General features: G+C 40.8%; 1 protein-coding gene and 1 long non-coding RNA gene across 3 annotated transcripts in view; one reads left to right on the top strand and one right to left on the bottom strand.

The window, feature by feature from the left end:
- ccdc125 (coiled-coil domain containing 125) overlaps window positions 1-12,507 on the bottom strand; it is a 42,351-nt gene that overhangs the window by 3,400 nt on the left and 26,444 nt on the right. For both annotated transcript variants that reach the window (XM_067982770.1, XM_067982769.1), the window contains exons 8-11: window positions 11,428-11,543; window positions 10,362-10,469; window positions 2,122-2,296; window positions 1,731-1,867 (exon numbers count right to left, since the gene is read on the bottom strand). In XM_067982770.1, coding sequence (XP_067838871.1) covers window positions 1,731-1,867; window positions 2,122-2,296; window positions 10,362-10,469; window positions 11,428-11,543 — 536 coding nt within the window. The remainder of the gene's footprint in view (window positions 1-1,730; window positions 1,868-2,121; window positions 2,297-10,361; window positions 10,470-11,427; window positions 11,544-12,507) is intronic.
- The window catches only part of LOC137320860 (uncharacterized), a 32,814-nt gene that overhangs the window by 18,775 nt on the left and 1,532 nt on the right, over window positions 1-12,507 (top strand). Inside the window, exon 2 of the long non-coding RNA XR_010962657.1 lies at window positions 6,589-6,704. This is a non-coding gene — a long non-coding RNA (uncharacterized lncRNA). The remainder of the gene's footprint in view (window positions 1-6,588; window positions 6,705-12,507) is intronic.

Below are 12,507 nucleotides of genomic sequence, written 5' to 3'. Positions count from 1 at the left end.
TTTTGGATCCTACTGTGTGTAAATTGGCTGCTGTGTTTGCCTACAGAACAGTGACTAAACATCAACAGTAATTCATTGTGAAGTGCTTTGGGATGAAAGGTGCTATAAAAATGCAAGTTCTTGCTTTTATGTGAAGGAAAGATTTCCTATCATTCCTAAATTTGCATTTTAACTAGTGATCCTTTCCTACTCTTACAACTTAATTTGAACTAATTTTATAGATTTGCCTTTTCCATAGCATTTACAATCTTGCATACTTCTACAAAATAGGAACATAGGAGCAGGAGTAGGCCATTCAGCCCCTCATGCCTGTTCCGCCATTCAATTAGATCACGGCTGATTTGTATCTTAACTGCATCTACCTGCCTAGGTTCCGTAACCCTGGTACCATCACCTAACAAAAATCTATCAATCTCAGTTTCGAAATTTTCAATTGACCTAGCCTCAACAGCCTTTTGGGGGGGGGAAAGAGTGTTCCAGATTTTCACTACCCTTTGTGTGAAGAAGTTCTTCCTGACATCATCCCTCAACGGTCTTGGTCTAATTTTAAGGTTATGCCCCATGTTCTGGCCAACATGTATTCTTCACCCAATACCACCAAAAATAGATTAAGAGGTCATTTATCTCATTGGTGTTTGCCTACATAACAGTGACTAAACTGTTCTGGACTCCCCCAACATAGGAAATAGTTTCCCTATCTACCCTATCAACTCCTTTAATCATCTTAAAACACCTCAATCAGATCACCTCTAAATTGTCTATACTCAAGGGAAATCACTTCTCAGACACCTCCTTTCAAGGCTGAAGAGCCCAAATTTCTCCAATCTTCTCATAACAGAGACCTTTAAGACTGGGAACATCCACATGGCTATTCTCTGCATTGCCTCCAGTGCTTGAATGTCTTCCTTGTGCCTCAATATCCAGAACTGGACACAGTGCTCAAGGTGTGGTCTGGCTGGAGCACTGTACAGTTTGATCTTACTCTATCTTGTATTCTGTTTCAACTATATAGTGCAACACTCCAGTGGCTTTTTTGATTGCTGCTCTGCATTGGTTGAACATTTTGAGCATTGAATCGACTAAGACTCCTGGGTCTTTTTTTTAAAAACTTCATCCTTAGTTATATTAACAGCATTCCTAAATGTAGTATTTTAGATTTATCTGTATTAAATTTCATTTGCCATTTTTCTGTCCACTTCATTGCTATGATGATTTCATAGGGAAAATAAATAATACCACCATTGCAAAAATCTGATGTGCTTCACACATTAGCTAATGCTAATTTAAATTTTGTAATTAAGAAAAAATGGATAACCATAGATTTCCTAACAGTATTTTTTTTAAATAATCCTGTTCAATCTTGTTTTGGTAGAGAAAGATGGGTACAATTCTGAAACAATGAAATATCACAAGTGAAATATTACACCTATTTAATTCTTGAGAGGGCACTGAAGAAAGAAAACAGCCCATGATACTTTGTGCTGCCTTATTTTTTCTTGCAACATCTGTGTAGGCAACACAGATTATTTTAGCAATGTAATAATCTTGTAACAATTTTTTAACAATCTTGTATTAGACTCCTGGTATTTCTTCTTAAACATTGTGAAATGGTATACTTCTGTTCACTCAAACACTAATGTAACACATGAATGATTGGTGTAACAACCCATAGAATCCACCCTCCCCCAAAGTTAATCAATATGGGGTAATATATCAGAAGTATCACAGACCAAGTCTACAAGTATCCTCAGCACCTCCTGTGGGTCCTCCAAGACATCCTGTTTCTTACAGTCTGCTGAGGAATTCAGCAAGCCCTTCAACCTTTGTCCAAGTGTTGTATGAATCACTTTTGTTTTGTAAATAGGATCTGAAATGGTGTGCAAAACAATTACAAATTACTAGAGAAACCACAGTAAAATCAGGAATTAGTGCTAGATCAGAGTAGTATGGGGAACACATTGATCTTGTGGAATGCTCAAAAACTGTAGTTTGAACTGATTTATGGTTGAACCTAACATACACATTTGCATATACTGCCTCAGACAGTTAATATAAAACAGATGTACTATTCAACAGAACATAACTTGATATCTTAACAGGTCAAACACTGAGATTTACCACCTTCTTTTGGTCGTTTCCACACAAGTCCTTTCTTGAGATCTTTTCTTTGCAGTGTTTCCACTTCAGTAATTCGGAGAGTTTGGTCATTTGTCCTTTTCAACTGCTGTTCAAAAGCAATTCTAAATGCATCAGCCATTACGTAGGCCTCTTCCTCCCGCTTTTTCTGAAGATCAAACTGACGATTCAAGATTACACGTTAAAAAGTAACTTAATTGACAAATTGCTAAATTACATTTGAGACTTTTACAAAAGTTATGACAACAAGAAAGCAAACTAAAGAACTGTTGGTGTTTAGAAATACCATTTACTTTGCAGCTTTCCTATATTAGCTACTTTTCCAGACACACACTAATGAATGGAAGCATAATGAACATGAATAAGTTTTTAGTGCAACTACAATTTCTACATTTCTTTTTAAAAAGGTGTCTTGTAAATAAATAAAAATGGAATTTGAATAATACAGAACATAGAAATTGCATGAATGAGAGGGTACTGATTCACTGCTAATGCAGTTCCATTGAAATTGGCAGCTCTCTGGTACCTTGCTGAAGGGGCCATGCTTCATTTGTGAGCCTAGATAGCAAATGTAAGTGGGCTTTTTAACCATGGCGAGTCATTGCTAAGTCTGACCGGTCATCACAAGCGTTACGTTTTTCAAGTCTTTTATACCCTTCTTACTCTAGCTAATTTTGGCTTTCATATCTTAAATCATTCTCATGATGAATCTCAACTCCCTAAACCTGGGAGAGTCTATCCTAGCTTTGAAATCTAGATAAGCATTCTGTAACGTGCTTAGGATAATGAATAGCAAACCTTGTCATAATTATTTTTAGGCTACCGGAATTTATCCTTTGCTTCCGCAAGATCTCATCCCAATCTTCGAAAGTAGTTTTAAGTTTTAAACACTGAAATGAATAACGAACAAGCAAATAATCTAACAGTGATATAATACAATTATGTATTTTGAGTAGAAAGTCTATTATCTAACCAGAGGAGAAGAAACAAGCGCAATCCAATGCTAAGCTATTCTTTTCCTTTCTTGCAATCTTTTCTGACTACAGGACCTAGCAAGTCTACCGTATCTTTTTCTGTTAAAATTCCAATACGTTTGACTATCTTCTACCAATTCCCCTCAATGAACAGATTCGGTCATTTACCCTTTCACTGGTTCTCTTGGCTATTTGGATTTTTGTAACCAACACTCAGATTCAAAAATAATTGACTGCCATACATTTAACTGAACAGATCAGAGTTTGTGTTGGTTCAGAAGTAGCTTGGATCATCCAACTCAACACACACAGCAGTTTAACCTTAGCCATATAATCAACTGCAACTGACCAGGTTAGTGACCAAGCTCCATCTCTAGTTTTATAAACTATACACATCGTAGAATCATAGCACATTACAACATAGAAACAAGCCATATGACCCATCACATCTCTGAAGTTTTTTTTAAAAATTTGCTCTCGGGATGTAGACGACATTGGCAGGGCTGTATTAATCGTCCCTCGCTAGTTGACCTGAGATGGTGCTAGTGGGCTTTCTCCTTGAACCACTGCAATCCACGTGGTGATGGTGCTTCCACGATGGAATTAGGTGGGGAATTCCGGGATACCGACCCAGCGGCAATGAAGATGCAGTAATATTTGCTCAAGGCAGCATGATGTGCAATTAGGAGTTAATGCAGCAATATTACTGCTCTCGTCTTTCTTGTTGGTACAGGTTATAGGGGAGGGAGGTGCTGTCGAAGTAACCTTGGTGAGCTGCTGCAATGCATTTTGTAGATGATATCTACCATTGCTGCACTATATTAAGTCCAATGGCAGGGGCACTGATCAAGTGGATTGCTCTGGCCACCATGGTATTGAACTTCAACTGTTGTTGCAGCTGCAACCATCTAGGGAAATGGAAAGTATACCACCACATTCCTGACTTGAACCTTGTAGATGGTCAGGCGGCTTTGAGGAGTCAGGATGTGAGCCACTCATTGCAGAACACTCAACCTCTGCCTAACTTTTCTGGTCACATTGTTGATATGGCTGTCCAGTTAAGTTTCTGGTCAATGTTAATAGTGTGGGACATGGCAATGGTAGCACCGTTAAAAGTCAGGTGGAGGTGGTTGGGCCATTTCTTATTGGAGATCGGCACTGTCTGGCACCCATATGGTGCAAATGTTACCTGCTATTAGTCAGCCCAAGCCTGGATGTTGTCCAGGTCCTGCTGTAGGTTGACAAGGGCTGCTTCAATATTGCAATTGTGAATGGAGCTGAACATTGTAGAACTGTCAGCAAACAGCTCTACGACTGACCTTATCAAAGAGAAACGGCCATGGATGAACAGCTAAAGATGACTGGGTCGAGGATGCTGCCCCATTGCAATGTCCTGGGACTGCGGTATTTGGCCTACAAAAAGCTTTACCATCTTCCTTAGTCAGGAAGATCGAGCCAATGGAGGATTTTGCTCTTGACTACAGTTGACCTCAGTTTTGTTAAAATTCCTTGGTTCCATACCTAGTCAAATGCTGCCTTGATGTGGAGGGCAGTGACTCTCACCTCTCCTCTGTGTAAAAGTGCTTTTCTTCACGAGCCATACAGTCTAAACCTGCTCATTCCCCTTACCCTTTAGTATTCCAATGCAATGAGTAAAAATGACCAAAGAATGATTTATCCTTCAATTTTACCTCCCTACGTGTTCAGGAACCCAAGTGTGTGGGAAAATTACTGGCACAAACCAACACACCATCAGTTCACAGTGCAAGGTGTTGCAGCCACAACACCAACCTTTCTTTTTAATTTTTTTTTAAAGTCAGCCAGATATCTGGCATGTTCAAAACACCCCATCACCATACTCAAGTCTCCAAACCAAACTGTTCTTTTCCACTTGCCTGATATGGAATATAAACTCTTTCTCTGTAGGGACACATCCCACACTGACCCAACCAACAGCACAGGTTGGCAAGAGCCAATATTTAGAACCCCACCCCCAGGTGTACACAGGTATACTGAAGTCTGAGGTGCTAAAACCATGCAACCTACCAGCACAGGTAAGTTTCCCGCTGCTTGTCTAGTCAGGACGCCCTTCCCATTACGGCATGGGCCTGTAGCATTATAAGGAAGCAACAGCCCCATTTATATAGTACTTTAATCATCCGAGAAACATCTTAGTGCTTCACATTGTTGAAATGAAGTCACTGTTGTTATGCATGTAAATGTAGCAGCCAATTTGTGCACAAGATCCCACATGAAGCAATGAGAAAAATGAACAGTTAATCTGTTCTTGATCATGTTGGTTGACGGAAGAATGTTGTCTAAGACAACAGGAAAATTAACCGCTCTTCTGCAGAAAGTGCCATAGGATCTTTTACTTCTACCCTAACAGGCAAATGCAGCCTTGGTTTAATATGTCATCCGAAGGACGGCACCTTTGACAATGCAAAACTTCCTCATCACGGCACTGAAAGGTCAACCCTGAATAGGTGCTCAAGTGTTGAAGTGAGGTTTGAACTCACAACCTTCTGATTCATTTGAAGAGTGCTACCAACTGAATGGTTAGTAATCAGAAATTTAGAATAATGCAGACCTACCACAGAAGATTGATTCAGTTAAGATCTGCCACTGCCAGGCACGTTATTTTGGAGCCAACTTGACCAAGAAGACCCCATTTATTTCTCTTTCGACCCTCTGTCCCCTCGGTGATTAGGCAACTGACAAGTGCAACTTTGAGCTCTTACTATGCAGACAATAGGTACCAAGAACTCCTGAGTCGCACGAGTAGTGCAACTCACTATAAAATGCGTGAGTGCAAAGTTACCATGCTCCTGAACAGCGTGAACACACAACATAATTGCATTGAACAATGTTGAAGCTTAGCAGCATATGCTCGTCTCTCTGGAGTCGAGATAGACAGAAAATCTTGGACATGCATCACATACCCAACCTCCAGGTGGCACTTTGCAGTGGGTATGTTATGCCTCAAAGTTTGCATATCATTAATTTGACAGGCATCTGCCTTCAGGTTGTGGAACTATGCTGAACAGTTTAGAACATACCAGCCACCTTGATATCAGGACATCCACGTCCAATGCCATAAAGCAGGTTTACTGGTCACCAATTGCTTAATATGGGTCTTCACATAGGGGCATTGGAAAAAAAATGTGCCCACTGTCCTGAGTAACAAATTGAAACTTTTGTTCTGCCACAAATCCACCTCCCAGCTTTGTCCTGGATATTGCACAGGGGCAGATGGAAGCACGCATGCATTACTGTCACATGTATGCTCAGGAGCTACAAACCATGAAGTAGAACATTTGGATACATACCTTATAGGTCATAAGCTGAAACTGAATTGGGATTTTGAATCTCCTCTGAGCTTTACGACGTTTTATGATCTTGTGTAAAGTCATAACCTGCTTCATATATTTTTCCATGAAAACTAAACCTAGTTTGTTCCTTTTTGATTACACTACAGAGTTCCAATGTATGCAATATATGCACTGCATTGACCTAAACCACCTCAAGAACCATTAATATCACCAAGACTCCTTCTTGTGAATAGAAACCACCAGAGAGGCAGAGCAGAGGAAAGTAAGTGGTTTGTAGCACTCATCTCTGAGACTATTATCATTTCCCCTTTTGTGCACAGCGACTTAGAAATTCAGCATGAGTAGTTTGGTAATAGAGTCCAGATGCTACTTCGTCCTATCAAACTGTTTAATTCGGCCTTCTATCTGTGCAGCACACTTTGCCGGCTTATACAACCTTCACAAAAGATGATTATCATCCCTACTACAGCCCACTTGGTCAGATGCCATCTCAGTATAATACCCACTCCAGAACCCAAGGATTCCTTTATGGGTTTTTGTTTGAAGAGCACTGCAGTCGTCAGTCTAGCAGAATCATGCCCGCTCTAATCTGCTATGTTAATTTTAGAAGAATTGAAGAAAACGCTAAGTATAAACACTAAAGCTACTTGGTTCATGATTTAAACATAGAACATAAGAACATAAGAAATTGGAGCAGGAGTAGGCCAATCGGCCCCTCGAGCCTGCTCCGCCATTCAATAAGATCATGGCTGATCTGATCCCAACCACAAATCTAAAGAACACAAGAAGTCGGAGCAGGACCCGGCCACATAGCCCCTGGGCCCTCTCCGCCACCCACAGGGCATTGACCGATCCGAACTCAGCTTCATGTCCAATTTCCTGCCCGCTCCCCATAACCCCTAATTCCCTTTACTTCTAGGAAACTGTCTATTTCTGTTTTAAATTTATCTAATGATGTAGCTTCCACAGCTTCCTGGGGCAGCAAATTCCACAGACCTACCACCCTCTGAGTGAAGAAGTTTCTCCTCATCTCAGTTTTGAAAGAGCAGCCCCTTATTCTAAGATTATGCCCCCTAGTTCTAGTTTCACCCATCTTTGGGAACATCCTTACTGCATCCACCCGATCAAGACCCTTCACAATCTTATATGTTTCAATAAGATCGCCTCTCATTCTTCTGAACTCCAATGAGTAGAGTCCCAATCTACTCAACCTCTCCTCATATGTCCGCCCCCTCATCCCCGGGATTAACCGAGTGAACCTTCTTTGTACTGCCTCGAGAGCAAGTATGTCTTTTCTTAAGTATGGAGACCAAAACTGTATGCAGTATTCCAGGTGCGGTCTCACCAATACCTTATATAACTGCAGCAATACCTCCTTGTTTTTATATTCTATCCCCCTAGCAATAAAAGCCAACATACCGTTGGCTTTCTTGATCACCTGCTGCACCTGCATACCAACTTTTTGATTTTCTTGCACTAGGACCCCCAGATCCCTTTGTACTGCAGTACTTTCCAGTCTCTCGCCATTAAGAAAATAACTTGCTCTCTGATTTTTCCTGCCAAAGTGCATAACCTCACATTTTCCAATATTATATTGCATCTGCCAAATCTCCGCCCACTCACCCAGCCTGTCTATATCCCCTTGCAGGTTTTTTATGTCCTCCTCACTCTCTACTTTCCCTCCCATCTTTGTATCATCTGCAAATTTTGATATGTTGCACTCGGTCCCCTCCTCCAAATCGTTAATATAGATTGTAAAGAGTTGGGGACCCAGCACCGACCCCTGTGGAACACCACTGGTTACAGGTTGCCAGTCCGAAAATGAACCATTTATCCCAACTCTCTGCTTCCTGTTTGATAACCAATCCTCCACCCATGCCAGAATATTACCCCCAATCCAGTGATTTTTTATCTTAAGTAATAATCTTTTATGTGGCACCTTGTCGAATGCCTTCTGGAAGTCTAAATACACTACGTCCACTGGTTCCCCTTTATCCACCCTATACGTTATATCCTCGAAGAACTCAAGCAAATTTGTCAGACATGACTTCCCCTTCATAAAGCCATGCTGACTTTGTCCTATTAAATTATGCTTATCTAAATGTTCCGTTACTGTCTCCTTAATAATAGACTCCAAAATTTTACCCACCACAGATGTTAAGCTAACTGGCCTATAATTTCCAGCCTTCTGCCTACTACCCTTTTTAAATAACGGTGTTACATTAGCAGTTTTCCAATCTGCCGGGACCTCTCCTGAGTCCAGGGAATTTTGGAAAACTATCACCAAAGCATCCACAATCCCTACTGCCACTTCCCTCAAGACCCTCGGATGGAAGCCATCAGGTCCAGGGGATTTATCCGCCTTGAGTCCCATTATTTTACTGAGTACCATCTCCTGAGTGATTTTAATCGTATTTAGCTCCTCCCCACCTAGAGTCCCCTGTTTGTCCAGTGTTGGGATATTCTTAGTGTCCTCTACTGTAAAGACTGAAACAAAATATTTGTTCAGCATTTTTGCCATCTCCATGTTTCCCACCATTAATTTCCCGGTCTCATCCTCTAAGGGACCTATGTTTGCCTTAGCCACCCTTTTTCTTTTTATATAACTATAGAAACTCTTGCTATCTGTTTTTATATTTTTTGCTAATTTCTTTTCATAATCTAACTTCCCTTTCTTAATCAATCCTTTAGTTACTTTTTGCTGTCTTTTGAAGAATTCCCAATCTTCTATCCTCCCACTAAGTTTGGCTACCTTATATGTCCTTGTTTTTAGTCGGATACTATCCTTGATTTCTTTACTTAGCCACGGGTGGCTGTCATTTCTTTTACACCCTTTTTTCCTCAGTGGAATATATTTATTTTGAAAGTTGTAAAATAACTCCCTAAATGAACACCACTGCTCATGTACCGTCTTACCCTTTAATCTATTTTCCCAGTCCACTTTAATCAATTCCGCTCTCATACCATCATAGTCTCCTTTATTCAAGCTCAGTACGCTTGTTTGAGAATCAACCTTCTCACCCTCTAATTGGATATGGAATTCAACCATGTTGTGGTCGCTCGTTCCAAGGGGATCCTTAACTAGGACATTATTAATTAATCCTGACTCATTACACAGGACCAGGTCCAAGGTTGCCTGCCCCCTTGTAGGATCAGTTACATACTGCTCAAGAAATCCATCCCTGATGCACTCAATGAACTCGTCCTCAAGGCTGCTCTGCCCAATTTGATTTGTCCAGTTAATATGATAATTAAAATCCCCCATAATTATGGCTGTTCCCTTATTACATGCCCCGACTATCTCCTGATTAATACTTCTTCCAGCAGAGTTGCAACTATTAGGAGGCCTATATACTACGCCCACTAATGTTTTTTTTCCCTTATTATTCCTTATCTCCACCCAAACTGTTTCATTATCTTGATGCTTTGTCCCAATATCATTTCTCTGTATTACAGAAGCTCAAGCTCTCCCATCCACTCATTAGATGTATTAGTTCTTAGCCTTACACCAATTATAACAGGAGAGCTAAGTGAGAATACTAGGGGGGGAAATTTCCTCAGGGCTTCTCCCACCGCGCGAACTTTGGCGAAGGTTTGGCAAAACCCCGTTTACACATGTAAATGAATTTCACTTTAACTTCCTATGTTATGGTGGCGCAGTGGAAGAAGCCCCAAGGAAATTCATCTCCTCGGGCTCTTACAAATACATCTTTCTTTAAGGAGGAATTTAGATACGTTCAATAAAGTTTAAGCATTCAGCATTTTTTAAGGATTCACAATCAGTCTAACGTAGCAAAAAGAATTGCATTATGATCCTCAAGTGTCAGAATGGCAGAAGAAACTACTTTCACTGATACAGATTTAAAACCTTTGAAACTATTTTTATCCTAATAACAAACACATTTCACAAGTAACAAACCTCTTGCTTCAGCTGCAGAAGCTGTTTCCGTGTAGCAGCTGCCATTCTGGCACAGGAACAGGGCTCCGTTCCAGTGCCATTACAGTGACATGCTCCAAGCACTCCCAGCTGAAAGAAAACAACAGGATTAATGGAGTGGTACAGTCAGCTGAACTGTTGTAGCCAAATCTTTGTCAAGCATTGCTAGGAACAAGTAAAATGCAGCCAGAGGACAAGCATGTTTGAATAACAGTCAAGGCAAAAGTGTGAAAACTACTAACCCTTTGTGGTTGGGAACACAACATTAGATCACTGGAGCTTGTGAGTTGCTGTAACCAAATTCATACCAAAACAGAAATGGCCACATCAGTATTGACCCAAGGGACAAATCACTCCTCGGAAATTATTTCCTGGAGCGTCGGTTTGACTCAGTTGGTAGCACTCTCTTCTGAGTCAGAAGGTTGTGGTTTCAAGCCCCATTTCCAGGATTTAAGCACATAATCTCAGCTGACACTAGGGAGTGCTACATTGTTGTAGGTACCATCTTTCGGATGAAATGTTAAATCAAGGCCTCGTCTGCCTGTTTGGATGGACGCAAAAGATTCCATGGCCCAATGTAAAAGGCAGGATGTATTCCTAAAGTGAAAATTTGACAAGCCAGCAGTTTTTGCCTTCCCTCCCCATTAATGCTTTTTCCTTACCCCCGTTCAGTCTTTATCGCTGTTATCAGCCTCTGGCTCAGGCGCCCGGCACACAATGTGGTCCCAAATCTCTGCTAATGCTGCTCTTGAACTGGTGATCAGAAGGAGTCTCAAGTGAGCAATACCACTCTGATTTTTGCCTTGTTCTCTGTGAGGATATCTGTTTCTAATAGCATGCCCAAAATTGTGAATGCGCTATAGGGGGGGAAAATCAAAGGTTCATCACACAACCAACTAGAGCAACAAGAAATGCACTACAATGCCTCTAGATAAATCTGTACTTTTTCAATTGATTATATTAATCAACCTGTACTGTTTTACATCAAAGTAAAGAATGAAAACAGAGGTAGAAAACAGCAAGTAAAGGGGCTTGCAAGGATTTTTACCTCCAGTGTCGTAACCTCGGTGAAATCATTCTTGTTTGTTGGCAACGTTCTTTGAAAAGTGTGTTGATCCTTTACATCGAGCATTGCAAGTAGTTCAGAACACTGCTGATTCAATACTAAGAAAACAAATATAATGGGCCATTTCTAACAGATATAAATATTTGAAGGGTCACAGTAACCACCTGAAACTACCAAGAGGATACCAAAAGTCAGCTTTCAATGTTTCCAAATCTGGCCACTGCGATCATAGAATGGTTACAACACTGGTTCGGCCACAACTGGAGTATTGTGTCCAATTCTGGACAACAAGGCGGCGGCCATTCGGCCCGTTGAGTCTGTGCCGGCTCTCTGCAAGAGCAATCCAGCTAGTCCCATTCCCCTGCCCTTTCCCCTTAGCCCTGCAAAGTTTTTTCTTTTAAGTACTTATCCAATTCCCTTTTGAAAGCCACGACTGAATCTGCCTCCATCACTCTTTCAGGCAGTGCATTCCAGATCATAACCACTAGCTGTGTAAAAAAAGTTTTTCCTCATGTTGCCTTTGGTTCTTTTGCCAATCTGTGTCCTCTGGTTCTCAACCCTTCCGCTAATGGGAACAGTTTCTACTATGTCTAGACCCATGATTTTGAACACTTCTATCAAATCTCCACTTAACCTTCGCTGCTCTAAGGAGAACAACCCCAGCTTCTCCGGTATATATACGTAACAGAAGTCCCTCATCCCTGCAACCATTCAAGTAAATCTTTTCTGCACCCTCTCCAAGGCCGTCACATCTTTCCTAAAGTGCAGTGCCCAGAATTGGACACAATACTCCAGTTGTGGCCGAACCAGTGTTTTATAAAGGTTCATCATAACCTCCTTGCGATAGTCTTTTAAAAAAGATTCTAATAATTTAGAAAAAAATTAGATTATAAGCTCAACATATCATTTCAAGTGCAGATATTGTGTTTTGTTTCTGCAAAGGTACTGCTCAATTTTAATTATTATAAAGCGGCTGTCATTTTATTCCTCCCAGTGAAAGCAGAAAAGTCGAAGTTGCTACACTAATTCTCTAATCTGATTGGGATAAAATGTTATTGCTTA

The sequence above is a fragment of the Heptranchias perlo genome, chromosome 4, assembly GCF_035084215.1.
Source record: "Heptranchias perlo isolate sHepPer1 chromosome 4, sHepPer1.hap1, whole genome shotgun sequence".
Taxonomy (NCBI): domain Eukaryota; kingdom Metazoa; phylum Chordata; class Chondrichthyes; order Hexanchiformes; family Hexanchidae; genus Heptranchias; species Heptranchias perlo.
This window is presented reverse-complemented; position numbering and strand designations above follow the sequence as displayed.